The sequence below is a fragment of the Oppia nitens genome, unplaced genomic scaffold (assembly GCF_028296485.1).
Source record: "Oppia nitens isolate AA-2021 unplaced genomic scaffold, nextdenovo-longstitch-racon4-pilon3 scaffold6_pilon_pilon_pilon, whole genome shotgun sequence".
Lineage (NCBI taxonomy): Eukaryota > Metazoa > Arthropoda > Arachnida > Sarcoptiformes > Oppiidae > Oppia > Oppia nitens.
Window position 1 is genome coordinate 3182278 of NW_026533250.1, and position 21856 is coordinate 3204133.

General features: G+C 27.9%; 5 protein-coding genes across 6 annotated transcripts; 3 read left to right on the forward strand and 2 right to left on the reverse strand.

Moving 5' to 3' along the window:
• The first annotated feature begins 58 nt into the window (after nt 1-58).
• LOC128962094 (protein ELYS-like) lies at nt 59-5282 on the forward strand. The gene is made up of 6 exons (XM_054308428.1): nt 59-324; nt 385-3694; nt 3764-4530; nt 4611-4775; nt 4840-5098; nt 5167-5282. The coding sequence occupies exons 1-6, from the start codon at nt 186-188 to the stop codon at nt 5243-5245; spliced, it is 4719 nt and encodes a 1572-aa protein (XP_054164403.1). The 5' UTR covers nt 59-185; the 3' UTR covers nt 5246-5282.
• Nucleotides 5283-7789: 2507 nt separating this feature from the next.
• Nucleotides 7790-10385, forward strand: LOC128962425 (uncharacterized). 2 transcript variants are annotated; one of them, XM_054308800.1, is made up of 6 exons: nt 7790-8092; nt 8150-8347; nt 8427-8471; nt 8899-9021; nt 9104-9256; nt 10151-10385. In XM_054308800.1, the coding sequence occupies exons 2-6, from the start codon at nt 8183-8185 to the stop codon at nt 10265-10267; spliced, it is 603 nt and encodes a 200-aa protein (XP_054164775.1). In that variant the 5' UTR covers nt 7790-8092; nt 8150-8182; the 3' UTR covers nt 10268-10385. The 2 variants fall into 2 exon arrangements, with proteins under 2 accessions (XP_054164775.1, XP_054164774.1); XM_054308799.1 differs by having other exon boundaries at nt 8170-8347.
• A 4854-nt stretch (nt 10386-15239) lies between these two features.
• On the reverse strand, nt 15240-16499 carry LOC128962065 (probable methyltransferase-like protein 15 homolog). The gene has a single exon (XM_054308393.1). It carries the CDS (start codon nt 16449-16451, stop codon nt 15240-15242), a length of 1212 nt encoding a protein of 403 aa, XP_054164368.1. The 5' UTR covers nt 16452-16499.
• On the forward strand, nt 16480-17549 carry LOC128962066 (iron-sulfur protein NUBPL-like; the record flags this gene model as incomplete). Its single annotated transcript, XM_054308394.1, has 4 exons — nt 16480-16578; nt 16644-16775; nt 16836-16926; nt 16993-17549. Coding segments are annotated over exons 1-4 (828 nt in total), but the record flags the coding sequence as incomplete, so codon positions are not given.
• Nucleotides 17550-18240: 691 nt separating this feature from the next.
• Nucleotides 18241-20857, reverse strand: LOC128962179 (putative uncharacterized protein DDB_G0277255). The gene is made up of 2 exons (XM_054308531.1): nt 20591-20857; nt 18241-20457 (listed from the first exon to the last, which is right to left on the reverse strand). Exon 2 carries the CDS (start codon nt 20399-20401, stop codon nt 18413-18415), a length of 1989 nt encoding a protein of 662 aa, XP_054164506.1. The 5' UTR covers nt 20402-20457; nt 20591-20857; the 3' UTR covers nt 18241-18412.
• Nucleotides 20858-21856: the final 999 nt, after the last annotated feature.

The window sequence follows — 21856 nt, forward strand, 5'->3', positions numbered from 1 at the left end:
TTGCATTTGTATTGCATTATTACTATAGAATCTATTGTATAGATTGTAACTCATATAATGGTAACGTAATCATTGAATGACTTCAAAAAAAGTGTGATTTTTTTAGCGACAAAATTAATGGTTTGAATGTTGTGTTTGCCATCACTTAACACATCCATTGATTGTATTGATTGGCCATTCATTTGATGGCAACGTCACGGGAATTGTTGGCCAATTCGGTCACTCAGGTCTTGCCACTGGTTTCGGCCAAATTGTTTGCATCGGAGGCTACTTCTGTTGACACTTCTTTGTGTCCAATTCGGTGTCGGTTCGCATCTAATGCCGGTTTGTCTTAATTAAGATTTATTGCCATTTAGTTGATAATCTCATTTGTCTTTTGTTTAGTCGGTCAGTGTTTATGGACAATCAGAGGCTCACAACTTGACATTATATCGGTAGACGTGAAGAATGTGTCGACACAAAGACAATTGGGATCCTTTGATTTCGGACACATTTTCGGAGACAATGCCATAAAAATTGTAAATGTTGTCCAACTGATGGACGCTTTTGATGGTTCGGCAAAAAATAAATATCTTTATACGTTTGCCGTCGCTTTGCGGCGAAGTTCCGGTACATGTCTTATCTGTCTCGTCGACGCACGACTTAGTCTTGTAATGAAGACAATCGACACACAGTTTAAGATAACGAGTTTAGAGCTAATAATGAACTCAAGATTAATCTCAGGAAATAATTGGCCACTGATTGATGAATTACTACACATGAATGGTATTATAGCCATCGGTACGGAAGGAGGAATCGTCTTTCTTTTAGATCTTTTTTTGGATTATATTACACCATTAAATGAGACATTGATTCCAAAGAAAATATCATTTATTGTTTGCAATTCATCGCATATGAATCTGAAGAACAAACGAAAGACAGCTTCACTTCATGACCAACACTTATGTCTTCCACTAAATGGTGATTCACTATTGAAGAATCGTTTTATCTATAAGGCCGATGACGGCACTGTTCTTTCGCCATTTCCTAAGGAACAGGTATATGTCAGTGCTCTTCATTATATACCACAAACAGGATTTCTTTGTGTTGGCTATAACTTCGGTGGTTTTCAATTCTACAATATGAACACATTTAAACTGGAGTGCAGTTGTGGACTGGAGTACGGCTTACCGCCAGTAATCAGATTTGCATTTCAAGACCCGGAAAACGATCCGAAAAACTATTCGTATGTTTGGGTTATCAGAGGCCAAGAAATTGAGGAATTGAATGAAATACAAAATACTATTTCAAATGCTATTATGTATTCAATTTCGTTTGAAAAGAAGGATTGGATTCCTGATTACGGTATACTTTACTCCGGATTTCAGGGCTGTTCGTGTCGTTTTGAATATATATTGAGTTCAAACCCACACTCTTCAGAAATCAACGTATTAAGCAATAGTCGTCTTATCGATTGCTATACTATTCCGTTAGGAAATCAATTAACAAATAAATCGTCGGACGACGAATCGGCTAATATAGATCTCAGCCTTTTGTTTATCTCTTGGGAAGCATTGTCTGACTTATCAAATGAAACCTATTCTTCAACATATTTTGCTATTTTTGATTTAAATCAATGGTATCGCTCGCAAATGCCAACAGATATCAAGATAGCAGATGACAAACAATTTTGTCCATTTTTAGGTGTCTTTTCATTGGAAAACATTGCAAACACTATGTCTCCCGACGCTATTGTCTCAGTTCAGTTAAATCGCGAAACAATCAGCAAATATCGTTCCCAAGCATTTCAAGACGACATCCATTATTATCCATCTTCGCTATCATTTGAAGTGACTGTACTATCCGAGTCACAGATATGTGGCGCATCATATTTAGGACTTCCTAAATTTTGTTTAGCTCAACTGGTTAAAGATGGACCTAAAATTCTAATTGATCCAAAAGAATATGCCATTACTTGTGTCAGATCTGGTTTGTTATCGTTGGACATCTATCATCAATCACTATCTACTTTGCAATTACGACATATTATCTTAAATATTGCTCTTGAAAACGATTGCTTACCATTTCTTATACAAGTAGTTAAAGAATGGTCATCCGGTGATCTTAAACACTGTGGATGTGATTCAAAGTGTTTATTAGACTGGATTTGGTCGAGAGTGGCATTAATTAAGAATGAAATCGATTCCATAACACATCCATTGTTTGATTTTTCCGGACAATTGTTAGATAATTACAACTCTGCACAGCTTTATGCCTATGAAAGTGATCTCAAATCATTGAATATTATGTTAAAACATTTGCAAACATCGGTTGCGATGACAAACCAATTGAATCTTCAAGAGTTAACGTTAAGACAAGAAGTCACTCAATTGATAACTCTTTATTTGCGAACACTTCTATGGTTTTATGAAATTAATTTATTGCCCGAACATTCTGAAGAAGATGTTTTCGGTGAACAAGAGGTCGCTTATCCGTACACTGACTTTAAGAACTATTATATTGATCGACGAACAGAACTCCATAATATAAATCCTGATATTATTCAACCAACAGATTTGCTCCTAATTGATGGTATGGTTGAGTCTCTAAATCCTGAGTTATCTGAACTCTGGATCAAAGGAGGTGGCGATGGTTTATACCCACCGCCTAACCTGCACTCACTATTGGGTGTATTTCTCTTGGAATCGGCGACTTTGGCTCAAAAACAAGCGCTTATGTTATATATGTTATTAGATTTGGCTGAATATTTGAATGACCGCCAGAGCGATGTCGCCGAAAAGATTAGACAATATCCACAGGTGTTTGCACTCAAGTCAAGCCTTATTAAGTCTATTCAAGCCTTTTGGGGTTTGGATCACAAACTCTTTGATTTTTCTCTTCAGTTCCTATTAGATCCTGTCGTCAAACCATTATTTTTGGGAAACAAAACAAATGAAATATTTGTGTTCAACGATTTACAGCAGAGAATAGTTCAGTCATTTGTTTATCAAAATGAGGTGAAGTGCGCTCTAATCTATAGTCAAAATTGTGGTCAGTTTGCTTTGGATACACCCGTTCGCGAAAAACTTCACTTAAATATGCTTTTACTTAATAATCAAATTTGTAATGCAATTCAATATCAAAGACTTTGTCGAAATGAGACGAATGCCACCGAACTTCTCATTCATTTATTTGATTTGTGTGAGAGAATGGGTGTCATCGAAGAAATATTTAAAATACCATTAGATATGTTTGAAGAAGAAGTGTTTACCAACTATTTGGTGACATCTGATTTGCCGAATGCCAAACAAAAGCTTGTTTTGTATTTAATTGCAAACAATAAGATTATTGATGCGGCGAATGTCTTAAACGAATTTGAAGATGAGTTGACTAATATTGCCGATGAAGACTTGGTTGAGAAGACAAATCAATTGATTATATTAATTAAAGCCTATTTAGCAGCACTTCCGCAATCATTTACCAAATTGGCTAAAGAGATTGCTATCTTTGAGGAGAGTAAACAGAAACAAACCGGTAAAATAACCGTTTCCAACACATTACCCATTCAAGTGAAACCTAAACCCATTGCAATGGATTGGATGGCGCCGTCAACAGCTATTGAGAATATAATGGAAGAAATTGCTGATATCTGGAAGAAGGAGAAAAAAAACAATTTACAAGTGTCTACCCCTCCTGTCGTCAAAAGTGGCAAAAAGTAAGATTTATATTTAATTTATATGTATTTATTCATTTATTTATTATTATCTATTTTGTTGTTTATTAGATCTTCAAAAATACTGATTTCCCAAAACTCACCATTTCTTCGGACGCCTACAGTTGACAGAAGTGCAAAGAAAGTCAAACAATCGGCCAAAACAGTATATCCGACGCCTAAACTCATTGATTTCGAGAGTAAAAGTGTGACAAAACACAAGATTATTACTTCAACACATCAAACAAGAAGTGCCAAAAAAGAAACTCAAAAGAAACATCAAAACGATTTGCTTATATTGTTAGAGACGCCTCAAATCAAACATAAATCTATATCTAATAAAAGTAATGCCAAAAATATAACCATTACCTCAACAACGGATTATTTTACTCCCCAATCAATATTGAAAGCAAATAATCTAAAACTAATGATGAAACGATCTTTGAGTCCATTACTTATGTCTCCATCTGTTTCGGCCAAAGGTTCTCCAAATAAGACAATAGAGTCGACTCAAGTTCAACATAGACTTCGGTTTTCTATTCCTGATAACGAAAATTCATTTACTGAAGAGTCAAGAGCTGAAAATCCACGTTTGGCTTCAATTAAAGACACACTTATGCTTATGTCATTGAAAAATACCTCACAACCTATTATGGAAACTGAAATGGAAGATATGGATCAAAGTATCGGACCTTTAATTGATTTCGACAAAACTACAAGTGAAGAAGGATTTAAGATTCAAGAAATGATTTTAGATGAACCCCATGAAGATGTTAAGTCTGGTTTCGTTTTTTCTCCGCCACAGACTCGACTTTCTTCGGCTCGAAAGAAACAGCAAAGTATTGACTAAATTGATTTCATTATTAATAAAAAATTATTTTTACCAATTTATTTGATTTAATTGTTATATTACCGGTAGATCTTGAAGTAGATGAAGAATTGCATATAGAAAGGACAGATGATATTCCGATTACATCTCAATTTACTTTCTCTCAAATAGAAGAACAAAAGACACCGAAACAAAAATCCAATAGAAAATCAAGACCTAAGAAGAATAATAAAGATATTAAAGAAACAATTATTGGTTTGTTTTATTGACAATCAAAATAGTTTATAACATCTAAATAATGCAAATTTTCTAATTATAGAATCAACTCAACAACAACAACAACAACAATTCGTTACTGAAGAGGTGGAAACATCGTCACTAATCCTCGTTTCAGAAGAGATAAAATCATCGACACAGCCATTAACTGCCGAACCAACATCTCGTAGTCGTTCCCCAACTCCCGCCTCTCGCGCTGATGACTCTGACTCCAAAAAGAGTGACGTATCGCACGTGTCTTCGAGTAAAACGTCGACCTCTGGTCGCGATAGATCGTCGCGATCGAAGACTCCGACAAAAAAGTAATAAATATTTACTTTAATTAATTTTATTAACAGTAAAATGATATTTCATTTTTTTGTCAAAACAGATCTACTAAGAAATCAACCGAAACTCCAACCCATACAATGAAACTGAGAGGAAGTACTACCAAATCAAAGAAGGAGTAAAACAGATGATAATTACAAATTATGTCATGTTTTTAGACAATAATATCTTAATTATTATCAAAATAAGTTTATTTTAATTATTTTTAATACAAATAAATATTAGTTAAAAACCATAAGTATTTCTGTTATTAATGTGTGTGTGTGTGAGTGAGTGAGTGAGTGAGAGAGAGCTTCTACTGAATCAATGAAATACTGTAGGTTTCAATTGATAACTATCGGTAAGAATAAGCTAATAACAAAAACAATACCTATAGATACCAACCTATGGACAACTATACCACACAATGTTTCACAAGTTGTCACAGCATATGATTCAATAAAATTAAAAGTTTATATAAAAGATTTATTTGAAATCTACAATTAATTTACAACTATTTTTGTGGTCAATACTGACACTACAGTACTAATACAGTATATAACTACTGTAGTGTATAGTACTGTATATTGAATATACACATTGACTACTTATTGCTCTCATTTACTACTCATTCATAATTATAGGTAATTTGACAAATTGTTTATAATATTTTTAATATTGTATATTAATAATAATAATAATACTTTTGAATATATTATACAATATTATAAGTATTATATAATAAATAATTTGTCAATTTAAATATATTTTTGAATGGATTACTAAAGCTTAATATTATTATAGATTTTATAGCCGTTTTTTGTCGCTGTTATGCATATTATTTAGAGATCAATCAAATTGTCGACAAAACTAATAAAAGAAATAATTTTATTTAATTAAATTTGTTTATTAATTTATTTTTTAAAAATAAATAATTATAATTTAAGTTTTATATTAATTATAGTAATAATTTATATTGTACTTATTTATATAATTTCATCATAAACTTATAAATTAGCAATATTATTTAATATAATAATATATACTTTTTTTAACTCATCGTAACGATTAAATATTGTTTATCTACTTATATATTTACTGTCTTCAACATAAGCATACAAATATCAGTATAAAAAATAACATAAAATAAAATTAAATATATTTATGTAAAATTATAATATATATTAAAATATTAATTTCCAAAATTTGCTTAACCGCCCCTGCTACTTTAGTTTTGATGCAAATTGTTTTTAAAAACTAATTTAAACACTCTTTTGGTTTTGTTAACAAAATAATATCAGGTTAAATCAATATTTAAACATTATTTATAATATCGCACAACTTTATTACTTTTTGAGCAATTATTTTTTATTTTTATGCTAAAAAAGTAAAATTAGTTTGTGACTTATAAGTTATTACAACAATTTTTTTAAATGTTAAATGTACAGTATATACAATGTACCATATATGTATATATATATACTGTAATTTGTATAATAGTGTATATAATTTATTAACACTTATTTTTTTAAAGTAAATACTGTATTAACAATATTAATAATTTTATAGGTAGAGAAAAATTATAAATAATAAAAAATTCTAGTATTTATAATACATTTGTAGATTAGTTTGTTTTAAACTAATTCAATCTAAATGATCTATGCATTAGTTATTGTAACGCTTTATGATTTTTAATCGTTATTTTTAAACATTTACTACAATATTATAAAAATTTTTGTTATTTTTATTTTTCCAAATATGGCACAAATTAAAAAATATACTGTAAAATCAATTACTTTATTAATTAACTAAATTAGCTAATTTTATAAAAATTATTGTTGATAAAAGAATTTTTATAAATTTGTTAACACTTTTTAATGTTATATAACAAAAATCATAAAATATGTCACAAATAACTTATGTAAAAAAATAAAATATGTGATGAAATGTTTAAAAAGTTATTTGATAGAAAATAACACTTCAATTACTGTACTTTAAGTACTTTAAATTCATTGCCTATTAACTCCTACACAACCGTATCTCTAATTAAATCATATTTGATCTCAATGTCTATATACTTATTAGTCATTTAATTTAATATTTTAAACATTTATTTATATATAATAATTAAAATTGTTTACAGTTTTTTATAAATAATATAAATTAAAAAAATTATTTCCAATTTATAATAAAATATATTGTTTAAACGATTTAATATCAATACTATAAATGTAAATAAAATTATTTCAAATATTATAAAATATAAAAATTTATGTATATTTTCAAGTTATGTATATTATTTAATGAAAACTATAAACTTCTGGGTAATAAATATAGTACATATAAATATAACATTAAATTAAATATGAATTTATGAAATACTAAATATATCACATAAAACTACAACTCAGAAAATAATTTAGTTTTTAAAACAATAGTAACAATTGATATAATGGTTGACTATTTTATTATGTAAACTATAATTTATATTATGAGACATCAAAAATATTTGATGACTTGAAAGTATTCAAAACAAAACATTACCTCAAATATATCGACAAAAAAGTGTTTACTAATGTAGTAAATGTAACGATTGGCCAAAAATGCATAGGAGTTGACGCGATAGCACTTCTTTGAATATAATTTTTTGTTTTGTTTATTGTAATCAAATCCCAATGTATAAGTCATATACAGTACAGTATACCTGTATTATTATATTAGCATTTAGTTTAGCACTAAATTATTCTGTACTACATTGCAATCAATGTATAACACAATAATTGTTTATAAGTTATGAATTATTATACAGTTATTCCTATAGTAAGAGTGTGTGAGAGAACTGGTTATTAAACAATAGCCTTGAATTCAATTTGAATTTATGTCTCAAATTGACTTCATTTTCTTAAGCCATACAAGGAATTGACGATAAAATCGGACAATTATTTTTACAAAATATTTTTTAATTTAATTGTAAAAAATATACAGAATAAGTACTTAAACAATATATATTATTATTAATCAATTAATTAATTCAATCTATTGATAAGTGATTTGATAATAATATTAGACAAATTGTGAATATGCCGGCAGAAGTGGTGTCAACTCACGTGCAAAAGAGTCCTCCAAACTATTCGGGATCTTTTGCTATCAAAACCAAAGTCGAATCCGTTCCCATCGGTGAAGAGCTTAGACTTAATCTTTCATACTTTACAACAATTCCCGGTATCTTAAAATTGGTTCAATTGGTACGATCACTATATTCTTGATGTCAATTGTTATATTGACTTTATGTGATAATTCAATAATTTTCAATTCAAACATTAGGTCATTGCTATTGTATGTATGGCATGTATATCACCACCACTTGCTGTAAGCATTTTATATTAATTAATTATTAATTATTATTATATGTGGATTATATAATTATTTATTCATTTTAATGATTACAATATTTAATTACTTGATTTGTTTTATCAAAAAACAAAAACTATTAAATAATAAACAATAATTATTAATATAATATACTGTAAAGCAAATTATTAACAATAGTATTAACATTAGTATTTACTTTAAGTTATCTAACTTAATAGTTATTTACTAAAATGAATATTAAAATTATAACGTGATTTATAATTATATTAAATTATTATATTTAAAAAAATATTTTTAAATATACTAAAAATTAGTTATATATAATAATATTATAAATTTATAATAATATATATAATAAAATAAATAATTGTGTGTAACTAACATAATAATAATATAACTAATATATAAAATATTTATAAACCAGTGGTTCGCGCGATTGTTTACTGCAGTGGTTTCCCTATCATTTGCCTTAACATTGATCCTATGTTTTTGTTATTTGGTTACTCTTAAAAATATTGTTTTCCCAAAATTTGATTGGATTTTTGCTGTAAGTATTAATGAAATAACGTTTAATATCTATTACTAGCAAATGACAAACAAATTAAATTTTTTATTGCAATTCATTTTAGGAGTTAATATATTCAGCAATCGTCACAATTTCATTATTTATAACATCTATTATTCACTTATCAATGACCGCTAGAGCTGACTATCGTTACGCACTCACACATTATAGCAGTTATTTAGGCACAAGTTTTTTCGGTACATATATTGCTGCCGGGGTATGTATTATGTGTTTTTAAAAATATATAAAACACAGTATATAATACTATATAATCTATTAATTAATGACAATTGTGTACAACAATTAACATAAATATTTGTACAATAATAACATCTGAATATTAATAATTAATAGAGTATATGCTATTGAATAATATTTATTACTGTATTTTTTCTAATCATTGAATATTAATATTTTTCTATAAAAAAGTAATATTTAGATAAATTAATAATTATTTACCTAAACTGAAAAAATAATTATACCAAAAATACTAAAATTTTAACATAGATTTAGTTTTACGTAAAACTAACTATGCAACATTAAAATAATGTATCATTAATATTTAATAAACATTCAAAAAAAAATGAGATCATTTTGAGGATAAAATTATGATTAAAGATATAAATGAGCCAAAAATTGTTATTAAAAGTTTGAAACAAATATAATAAATGATAGATATTAAAAATAACTTTATATCATAAAAAATGTTAAAAAGAAAATATTTTATTATTAATTTTTTGATAGATATTTTTAAATTTTATTAAATTAAATTATTAATAATAGTAGAATATATTTACTTTTTTTTAATTTTCATATACAATTACAAATATTTTCATATTATAAGTATAGACACTCACTGTACATGAAATATGAATACAAATTATACAATAATCAAAAACAAGTCAATAATTTATTGCTTAGCTGTCATACATATCATACATTATGAAATGATGTGGAAATATAAGCTTTTATTAGTGTTTATGATATAAAATATTTCCATAAAAAAATTCAATGTAATTTCCAGATCCTTTATGTAAACAATTTATGCTTTTGTTATATACGATTACAAAAAAGATAAAATAAAATACTAAATATTAAAATAACTAAACAGGTGTTTGGTTTACTCAACTTTTTTGCTTACGGCGCGGGAACGGCATTCCTGTTTCTCGAATGGAAAGGTGATAGAAATGGCAATACTGTGAGTCCAGCGACAAATGGTCGGTCATAAAAGCGCCGGTAGTATTAAAAAAATAGTTATGATTGTCATTATTCTGTAACTCTCTAACACAATATTTACTGTAATATTAAACATTAACACAATTTTATGTTCATTAATGTTAATTATGTCATAATACCATTAAGTTTATTATAAATTTATTATATGTATAAATCAATTTTAATATAAACATTTAAAAAATTAATTTATGTTAATCAATAAATTTTGTAATTTGGATGTTTATCCTAATTTTAGTTTATATAAACAATTAATTGTTTTTGTTAATATTATAAATAATATACTGTAGTAAATAAATAAATATTAAATTAAAAAATACAATATGTGATCAAATATTTTTTAATTTATGATAAAAATATTTAAATTCTCAAAACTAGTAATAATAATGGGAATTAATTAATGTACAATTTAAATTATTTAAGCTGTAAATTTTTTTTTGATAATTGAATAAAAATAAACCAAATTGCTGAATCACATAAAAATTAATATATAAATTATCTTAATAATGTTAAAATTATAAACAATAAAGTTTTATAAAAGGAAAAACATTGTTCATCTTATTAAAGTTACAGACATATAATTATAACAAGGATTTATAAAGTGATTTATCATTCAACTAAAAACAGTAAAATAATTAACTCAAAATCTATTATTAATATTTCTTCTGCAATTATTTTGATTTGCAAATTGTAAAAATTAAAATCTTAATTTTAGATTGCAATTTAATCAAGGAAAATTTTGTGAAATTTTTATATTATGTATAAATGCTATAAATTGTCATATTCTAGAATATTTATCTTAAAAATGTGTTTTTTAAATGCAAAAGTTAAAAATTAAAATTTTTTACAATAATTATTATGTTTGCTTGTATTTATGGTTTTAGTATTATAAAAACTAAATAAAACATTTTAATATAAATAATGTAGTTATTAACAGAAATCTCTCTTTTAAAGCAATCAGTCATGTATTTGGCAATTCTACTTATTTAGTTTGTTTTAGAAAACAATTTTTAAATGGTTTCAAATCTTTAATAAATAATTTATTTTAAAATAATGGTAAAATCTGATATTAATATTAAATATTTATACGATACTACTTTAATTATAAAACATGTTAATTTGATAAATTTTTAAATATCTTGACACCGTTTTTAAAAAAAATAAAATTTGATATATAAGTAAAATGTAATTTGAAATCCATATTGCGTTAACAATAATTTAGATTAATTTTAATTATAATTATCATAAGAATGAAATTTACTAAAGTAATACACAAAATTTCATAAATTTTTAATTAAATACAGGGTTTCACCATTCTATTTCAATGTAGTTCAAAAGTTTGTTAGATATTGCACTAAAGCAAGAGAATTGAAATAAATAAGTTTACTTTTGAAATAGCTGTGTTCACAATGAAATAGATACGTTCACTATTGAAATATATTTGTTCAGAGTGAAATAAATATGTTTACTTGTGAAATAGTTTTGAACTACATTGAAATAGAATGGTGAAACCCTGTATTATAAAAATTGAAATTTCAATGACTAGTCCTCTTTTATGGATTATAATTATAAATCTGGCAATCATAGAATAATCAAATTCAAGATTTAAGTTTAAGAGATATTGAATAATTGTATCGATAATAATAGTTAAATATTTTCTAAGGTAATTTGTTTTTACAATACTAAAAATTTTTTGACAAGTATTTTATATCAATATATCAATAAAATACAAATTTTCAATTTCTCTAAATTCTATTTAATTATTACAAAAAAATAGTTCTAAAAAATTATAAAAATAGAAATAAAATGAGACATAATATATGGCTAAAAGTCAGAGATATCTAGATTTTATAGGTAAACCATTAAAAAATCTCAATAAAGATGAGCTTTAATTGAATATATATTCGAATAATAAATTAATAAAATTGATTTTTAAAAGCAATACTTAATTTAAATTTAGTTTATTATATCCAGAATAAATAAATTATGCAAAACATAATATAATATACAGTAGTGATAACTAACTATATAATTCACATCAGATAAGCTGAGCGAAGCGAAGCGGGATACACAGAGGTCGACCGAAGGTCGACCGACGCGTATCCCAGTAAAATATGTGTCGTAATTACCTGCAAGGGGTCCGAGATTTTGATGTAGACGAGGTTTCTCTACGGGATCGTTTAGAGGATGAAAAATGATGAAAAAAATCCGCTGTTGAAAAATTGCTCATTAACGAAGAAAGTGGTCAAAATGGCGGAAAACTAAAATTTTTTTTTAAAATCATAACTTTTTAGCGGTGATAGATAAAAATATGGTTTCTTTTCTATAATATTTGTATCGATACATATTATAATATATATTAATAACAATTTTCTAACCTATCAGGAAATTAGGTAAATACTCGAAAAAGTTACATTTTCAAAAACTTAAAAATTGAAAATTGGCCATAACTCAGTAAAAAAATATACTTATATTGTTCTATTTACCTGAGCCCATAGTAGACATTAATTGGGATTTTTAGAGACCATTTTCAGATTTTTATCGCTACCTGGTGATTTTTGGGAAAAAGTTAAATTTGAAAATTTAGATTCCCGACATCTCGGGAATGTTATGACCGATCGATATGGGACTTTTAATAAAAAATCAAACAATTAAAGTCAATTAATATTCATGTCCAAATGACTTGATCACGTGACCAAAAGTGACCAAATTTCGGTACCCGAAGATAAAAAATTTTATACCGAAAGTGGTCAGTAATAAAAATCTAGAAAAATAATATTTGAATAGAAGACATAATTTGCTACAAATTTGCAATTAACAAAATTCGGCTAAGTTGTCATCTTCGGGTATTATGGCAATCTTTCAAAAAAATGTACAGTACATGAAATTTAACACCAGTATAACATACATGTAAATGTAAGTAAGTAACGGTAAATCGGTAAGTTGTGGCCACAATGTTATGACCTATCTAGTCAGTACCGCATACCTATATGCTATTTTCTCCCGAAGTTTGGTCCCGATCGGTGACCATCTTCGGGTTCAAATACCCGAAAAACCTATATTTCCTATACATTAAAAACACATACAATACAATGCATTGTTGTAATCACGGGACGGGCCATATTGACCCGAAAACATCAATATAGACAATAATGTCCAACAGACAACTTGTTCGCCATCCAAATACTGTCCATAATATTTTGGTACGGATGTTGTCCAATGTCCGTAACCCGAGTTATACTGACTTGCCGAGATATACCGTCCCGACGATTCGATGGCTGGCCAAGTGTTTTGAGTGTCTGATTAGGTGGCTAACCAATAGCCAATCATACACTTCCAATCTTGACTGCGGGCGGTTAACCTGTACCGAGTTATCGGCAATTTTTGTTTTCGGCGGCGGCAATACCTATGATTTACTAGATGATGGCCTTTGCGGCCCAGGTAGTGACCACAGTGTCGTGACATATCTGGTCAGTACCGCACACCTATTTGATACCTCATATTTAAAATTTATTCCAATCGATGATCATTTTCTGGTCAAAATTACCGATATACCGTTTCTCCTATACATACTAGAAAATACTGTATTAATATTACTAAACTGGTCAGTTTGACCCGAAGACATGATTGTAGACAATTATGTCCAATAGACAACTTCTTGGCCATCCGAATACGAACAATAATTTGGTGATCTTATTGTTGTCCGATGTCCGCTTCCCGAGTTATAACGGCCCGAAGGTAAATCTTCGGGAGCTTCTGGCCGGTAAACGGGTCCAAGGCCTGACTTTATTTTTCAATATAAGGATCATATATGGATGGCCAACAATGTGATAGTGTCAAATTTGCCCGCCGGTCAAACGTTGGTCACTTATCGGGAATTAAACATGTCATATTTTTTCAGGTACAGGTTTATTTTAATTTTTATAAAAAAATATGGCAAGAAATTCGAGTTCCATTATTTTTATAATTTAATCATATACTACATAACTTAACAGTCATTTTGACTTAAAAATAATTTCAATCATTAATAATAAAATAATAATAAAATAAATATAAAATATATTTTATTTTTAATTTTTATGTATTAATATGGCAAGAAATTTGAGTACTTTTATTTTTGAACAAAAATTAAATAATTAATGGTATTTATGACATTTATGGTTAAAAACAATTTTAAATATTAATAAAATTTTTATATAAAATGATTTAATTTAAAATTTTAGTTTTTATAAAAAAATCTTTGCAAGAAATTAGAGTTCCGTAATTTTTAAAAAGGAAATAAATATAATATAGTTTTATTGTTATTATGGATATTTTACAATTTTACTCAATTATAATTAACATTAAAAAAATGGCAATTATATATATATAATTTTTGTATTTTATATAAATTTCTAGCAAGAATTCCTGTAGCGAACTAATGCTCACTAACATCAACAACAACAACATAGCAGATTATTTGATTGATTGAGCTGGTCAAACTGTTTGCCGCCACTGATTTCATAACAATAATGGCGACGACAATAGTAGTATTGAATTACGTATTCTGTAATAATAAGTGAGTCAGTTTGATACAATATCAAAGTAGTAAAGCTCAGCTTATCTGATGTCACACGGTACACTGGTTAACAATAAGAGTAAACATAATTATTTAATTGTATCAATTTTAATTATGTATTAATAAATAATTTTGTTTAAATTTAGATATAATTGCATGCAATCAGATAAGTCTGTAACTAATAAATTTGTTTTCATAAATTTCTTATATTCATATCTAAAACTAATAGTCAGAAAACCTTATTTTCTAAAGTTAGTGATTATTATGTAAATTATATATAACTACAGTATATAACTATAATAATATAATTAAATCAATAGTATTATACTAATTAATTTTAGTCATTTTTGGTTATATTAATAAAATGTAATATTTATTTCTAACATATAAATGAATTCAATGACAAAATCTATGATATTTTAACAGCTAATCTCAATTTAGCGGATCTGCTTCTTGGATTGGCTACCACTTCATCTTCATTGGGAGTAATAACGCGTTTATTAATTTGTTTCCAACTTTTTTGCAAAACTTCATCCAATTGTTGTTCGTTATGAACGACTAAATGATTGAAATGTTTTACATCAAACTTTGGATTTACTTCAGTGCCAATCAAATGTTTCTTAACTATCTTATCTTCTAATGAATGAAACGATAAGACGGCAATAATGCCGCCATCAATGTCTTCATAATTATTGTCTTCAGTGTCACGTTTTTTGAAATTTAAATTCAGTGTTGGTTTCAAATAAGTGATCACTTTTTGTAAAACATAATTCAATTCATTGATCTCATTGTTCACAAATATTCTTAACGCTTGAAACACTTTGGTTGCCGAATGTTGAGTCCTTCCGAGCGAATCAAATGACTGATAGTTTGCTGTAATGTTTGCAATCAGTTGTGCCAACTCTGTGGTCGACGACAAACGTCTCATCAAAAATCGCGAGTCGACTATAGTTTGAGCTATTTTTACAGCATATCTCTCTTCGCCATAAATTTTAAATATTTTTGCCAAATGTTCGGCACTTAAAGTGTTGACCACATCGGCAGCTGTTGGCATCATTTCAAATCTCTTGCCATCCATTCTCATATCGAGTGGTCCATCGGTTGACAGCGCGAAACCACGTCTGGGATCATCAAATTGCATGGAAGAGGCGCCCAAATCCATGATTACACCGTCGACTGAATCGGGTTCAACATCATTGGTGGCCATTAGATTCGGTAATTCACTAAATCTGCCCAAAAGTGGTATCACTTGTTGTCCATTAGCCGCAATCAATTCATTTTTCGCTAATACGACAGCTCTTTGGTAAGCAATAGGATCCCTATCCATAGCCAACACTTTAATCTTCTTATTGGTGGCCAATAAGTATTTTGTGTGTCCACCCGAACCAAACGTCATATCAATATAAGTTTGTCCATCTTTTACCCGAAAGGCATCCACTATTTTCCGACACATGACTGGCCGGTGACCTAATGTGACACCGCTTTTAGTATTGATTTCTTGGGTCGCATTGCACTCAATTGCTGTCAAATATCTATAAAATGTCTTAAAATGGTTATAATTAACGCCATAATTATTGATCCAATGCTTTGAACATAAAATATGTGACACTTTTGCCGGCATTTCATCACATGTTTGGTGTTTCACAACAAACAACACATGACTTGTGTTTCATTGAAATGTAAACAAAATATTTTTAAAAATGTTTTGTCAAAGAATTGTTAAGTTGAAGACATCACCACAACATTTGGTACCATTTTTTTACCACAAATATACTGAATAACTGATGAAGAGATATATGTTTTATTATAATAGTTGAGACAAATGAGTACAAAGTTAGGTATCGCTGGCGTCAAGAATGTGGTCCTCATCTCATCGGCCAAAGGAGGCGTCGGTAAGAGTGCGACAACTGTTGCATTGGGAACAGCTCTCAAACATATTGATCCGGTATATGACACACACATTAATAGCTTTAAAAGTGATTTATGAATTGAATTATTTTCACAGAGTCTTCAAATTGGTATTCTTGACGCCGATGTATTTGGTCCGTCCATTCCAAGAATGATGGCTTTGAAAGGACAACCAGAGGTCACTAAACGTATGGTTATATTGGTTTCAATTATTTCTTACATTTCGTTTACTGAATTTTGTGGTTATGTTTTAGAAAAATTGATGAAACCATTGACTAATTTTGGTATTAAATGTATTTCAATGGGTTTTCTTGTTGAAGAAGAGTCAGCAATGGTTTGGAGGGGTCTAATGGTTATGTCTGCCATTCAGAAACTTTTGTTTGGTGTTCAATGGGGACCATTAGACTATCTTTTAATAGACATGCCTCCCGGCACGGGTGACACACAACTATCAATAGCGCAAAGTATACCTATAAATGGCGCTATAGTTGTGACCACACCTCAAGACATTGCACTTATGGACGCCCGAAGAGGTGTAACAATGTTTACTAAAACAAATGTTCCCGTTTTGGGTATTATCCAAAATATGAGTGTATTTGTATGTGAAAATTGTGGACATGAATCTCATATATTTGGAGACAATGGCGCTAAGAGTTTAGCCAATGAGTTAAATGTTGAACTTTTAGGTGATATTCCTCTGGATGTGAATATTAGAAAGTGTTGTGATAGCGGACAACCATTTGTTTTAATGTATCCAAAGAGTAAGTGCACTGAAGTTTATTTACAATTAGGTCATAAAATTATTAATAAATTAGAGAAAAATTTAAATAAAAGTGATTTTAAAAATCTTTAAATTAAAAATTGTTTTTAAAAAATGTTTGACAATAACTTAATTAATTGATTCAATTATATCATTTTGTGTGACTGTTTAAGTTAATTATGTTTATATTCTTATTATAAAAAAACTTTTGTTTAACTTTAAAGATAATAAAACTTATGTTAAAGATTTGTCAGATACTTACTATCATTTTCCGGTAATTTATTATTTAATAATAAATAAAAGGTAAACAACTTTAATAAATTTGGAAAACAAATCTTTATTACTTTGAAATATTTAAAAAGAAAATCAATTAATCAAAATGCATAATATTATCATAAAATTATTAAATTACAAACAAATAATGATTTTATAATACATTTACAACAAAATATAATATAATTGCTAAAAATATAGTTATAATAAACAGTACTATTAATATATAGTATAATTTAATAAGTAAATTATATTTTAAACATTAAATGAGATTTTTTATTAGATTTTGTTTTCTTATTAGACTTTCTTTACAATAAAATATAATTATAGTCAAAATTATTTAATAAATTCAACTGAATTTGAGATAAATTGAAAATAAAAGCCTTACTTATTTAGGAAAGGAAAGGCACATAATTATAAAATTTGCACAAAAAAAGTATTTAACAAATATTAATAAAAGTTTTGACCGAATAATTCAATCGATATCTATCACAGACAATAAAATATTAATAAAGCCATCGATTTTCTAATTATCTCCCAATAAATTCATTGTTTCGTTTAAATTATATATTCAATCAAATATAACAAAACATTTAGTTAAAAAATCTATATCGAAATGCATCGATAAAAACAAATGCCATTTATATATAAGTCGGTGAATCGGCCAGAGATGTGTCACAAGCTCTGCAAAAATGTTCATTTTTATCGTTAACTAATGTACAGCGCGAACACTCGCGACCACCGCTGATGAGTGGCTGGGCTTCAGCACCAACTTTGCGACTTCTGTGACACATTTCACACACTTCTTTCAAATCGGCGTTAAAATATGTACACGAAGTACACGACCAACCTTTCAATAGTTTACTACTATCTTTCGATTGCTTTTTCTGATTATCACATTTGACTTCATCTGAACGTGTTTTACCATTTATATCATTATTAGCTGAAGAGTTAACAGATGATGTCAGATGTGAACTATTGGTTAACGAAACTGTTTGTAAACTCGTTTGCTTTTTATCGTTTGAATTACTCGTAAATTTAAATGTATTTGAATTCGGTTTAACGCTATTAACAATTTTACTCAAACTCTTGCTGTCAATTAATTTCTTTTTTTCCAATGAATTTTGATTGCCATTACTTTCATTATTTGAAGACATATTTTTATCCGATTGTTTCGAGTTTGTCGTTGATTTCAATTCAGACAAAACTTGTGCTTCAAGTGAAACAAACGGATCTAAATTATCATAATAACTGCCTCTTTTGTTTGTCTTATCATTGCTATTATTATTATTATTATTATTATTATTAGTAGTAGTAGTAGTAGTAGTAGTACTCTGAGAGCTATCTTTTTTGGTTAATTGAAGACTCTTTGTTTTTGCCGAAAGACTATCGGTTTCAGACATCGATTTCTTATTATTAAAACTTAATTTATTCAATGAATTCTCCAAATCATTATTAGTAGTAAGCATTGGTATCTCTGCCTGAATAGCTTTGCTGACCGATTGATTTTTTGGCGCATTTAACTGACTATTAGTTGGATAGGTAGCAAACAGTGGGGGTGGGCTTATATAAGTCATATGTGGTGATGGAAAGGATGAGCATTTTGTTGAATGCATTGGACTGTTGTGTGGCAAACAATATTGACACGAAGGACTCGGCGAATACGAGTGCGGACTTATGATCGGATAATTTAATAAATCAAATGAATCGGTGGTGTCTTCGAAATCATTATAAGAATTGTCAATAAGATTATGGTCTAAATATTTGCCACGAGTTGATTGTTTTAAATGGTTAATGTTATTGTCATCAATCAGACAAAATCCATTTGACATAATTCTGTCGTCACTATTGATCAGTCTTTTAGTGCCATTGGAAGCGATATTATTGTCGTAATCAATAAGTTTTGCCGTTCTTTTCATTTCACAAATTAATTTAATGGCATCCGATTGGCCACAAATATATTCAACTCTAATGGCATATATCTCTTTCCAACTCACGTTTAAATATCCTTTGGATTTTAGTGACTCTCGGATCTGAATCATGATCTGGAGCTCAACAAAAGCAACCAAACACTCGAGTGATACTCTGGAGACGCGGTCGGGATCTATAGGAGGCACCAACTGGTAAATGCTGGTCGAGTGGTTCTCCACAAAACCCATCAAAAATAATATTTTTTGAGCGCCTATAATATGCTTATCTATAATATGTCTATAAAAGCCACTGTAAGGACATATTGAGTGGTACTCCGACCTCCACGGAAGGGTTATCAGGTTTGTCGCGTACTTCTCGAGCGCCTCAAAAGCGTTGCTCGCCTTATATGGACTAAAGTCCGCATTTTCAGTGATACTGGCGTTCAAACAGTTATACACTTCAGGGAAACTAAATTTATGACTGTTTGGCACAAGAGATAAGTACTCAGCGATCAAACACTCAATTTTGGTCCGCATTTCCAGCTTTGCTGGCGTTTCTTCGCGATTCAGATAAGACAAGTGATTCTCATGGATTCGTACCCGAAGTTCATCGCATCGACTGTAAGATTGACTCAATGGCACCGTTGAACACATCTGTGACGGCAAACCAAACGTCAGATCAGTTATCAATGGCATTGAAGTGACACTTCTGGCACTCATTATTAACAGTCTTGTAGTGGTTTCGTTGTTATATTTATTTGTCTTTCAAATAAAACCTAAAAACCAATTATTATCACCAATTAGTGTCTCATTTATTTCAATGTTAATTAAATAATAATAATAATAATAAAATTAAAGAAGTAGTTCTTCAATAGTAAGACATTTGTTGACATTGCGGTCGAGACTCACCTTTTAATGACATTTAAATGGTCTGTCATTTCATGTCATTGTTTATCATAAATAAAAATCAATTCAAATAACTGTAAAAAATAAATGATTGTTTCGATCGTTTGATAAAACAATTGACAAAAACAAGTGTTTATTATTATTATCAACAATAGTGTCGACACAAGTATATCAATGATTGCAATAACAATAACAGCGAAGCCTTTAATTGACCCAAATTTGGATTATTTTGCCATTTATTACACCATTAGTTGACAAAACACTCACATAAATAATGTTATCACTCATTGAAAACAATGTATACAACAAAACAAATGTATTGCATATTAATATTAATATAATGTTTCATTCATTCAACACATAATAATAGCCCCCATATGAGGGAAATTTTCTATATACTGTACAGTACTTTAATACAGTAATTAGTTTTTATTTAATATACCCATTCATTTAGTAAATAATTAATATTTATATTATCACTAATTAATATATTAATTATCTTATATTTAGTACATTACACTGATATAAAGCCATAAAACCTATAAAAAATAATATCAATAATAAATAATAATATACTGAATAATGAAAAATAATCTTTTATTATGAATCATACTTTTTTTTTAATTGCATTAATAATTGTAATTTCATTACAATGACAACATTATCACGTTGTTATTTTGTTAACATGAATATTTTATTTAATTAAAAGTTGCATGTTAATTTTTAAAAATGTATTTTATTATAATAAATTAAAAGAAAAATTATATTTTTTATGGAAATTCACCGGAATTAGAAAAAAACAAAATAGAAAATATTTATTAGATTTTTGTTAACTCAATATAATAGTAAAAATATGATATATAAAGTATATATATAGTGAAACTTAATGATAATTTTTATTGAATCGGTTCAAGTAGTGCTTTATTAACTAATCAACAATGATTTTACAAAATATCTAATATACTGTACTGTATATAAATTTTATTATATTACAGGTAAATGTATTGTAAATTATAGTATTTGTATTTAATGTTGCGTTTACTTTAGTAATATAATATCACTAACTGACACAAAACTATTCCAGTATTTTATAAAAAATATAGTATTATATAATATAATTATTCAAAAAAAATGTTTTTCAATACTTTTGCCAATTTTTACAAATACTTTACATTTAACAAAAAAAAATAGTTATATTGATGTTATCATAAATTATAGCTCAAATTAATAATAAACTTAATACAATTTTCATAAATGATTTTTTTTATT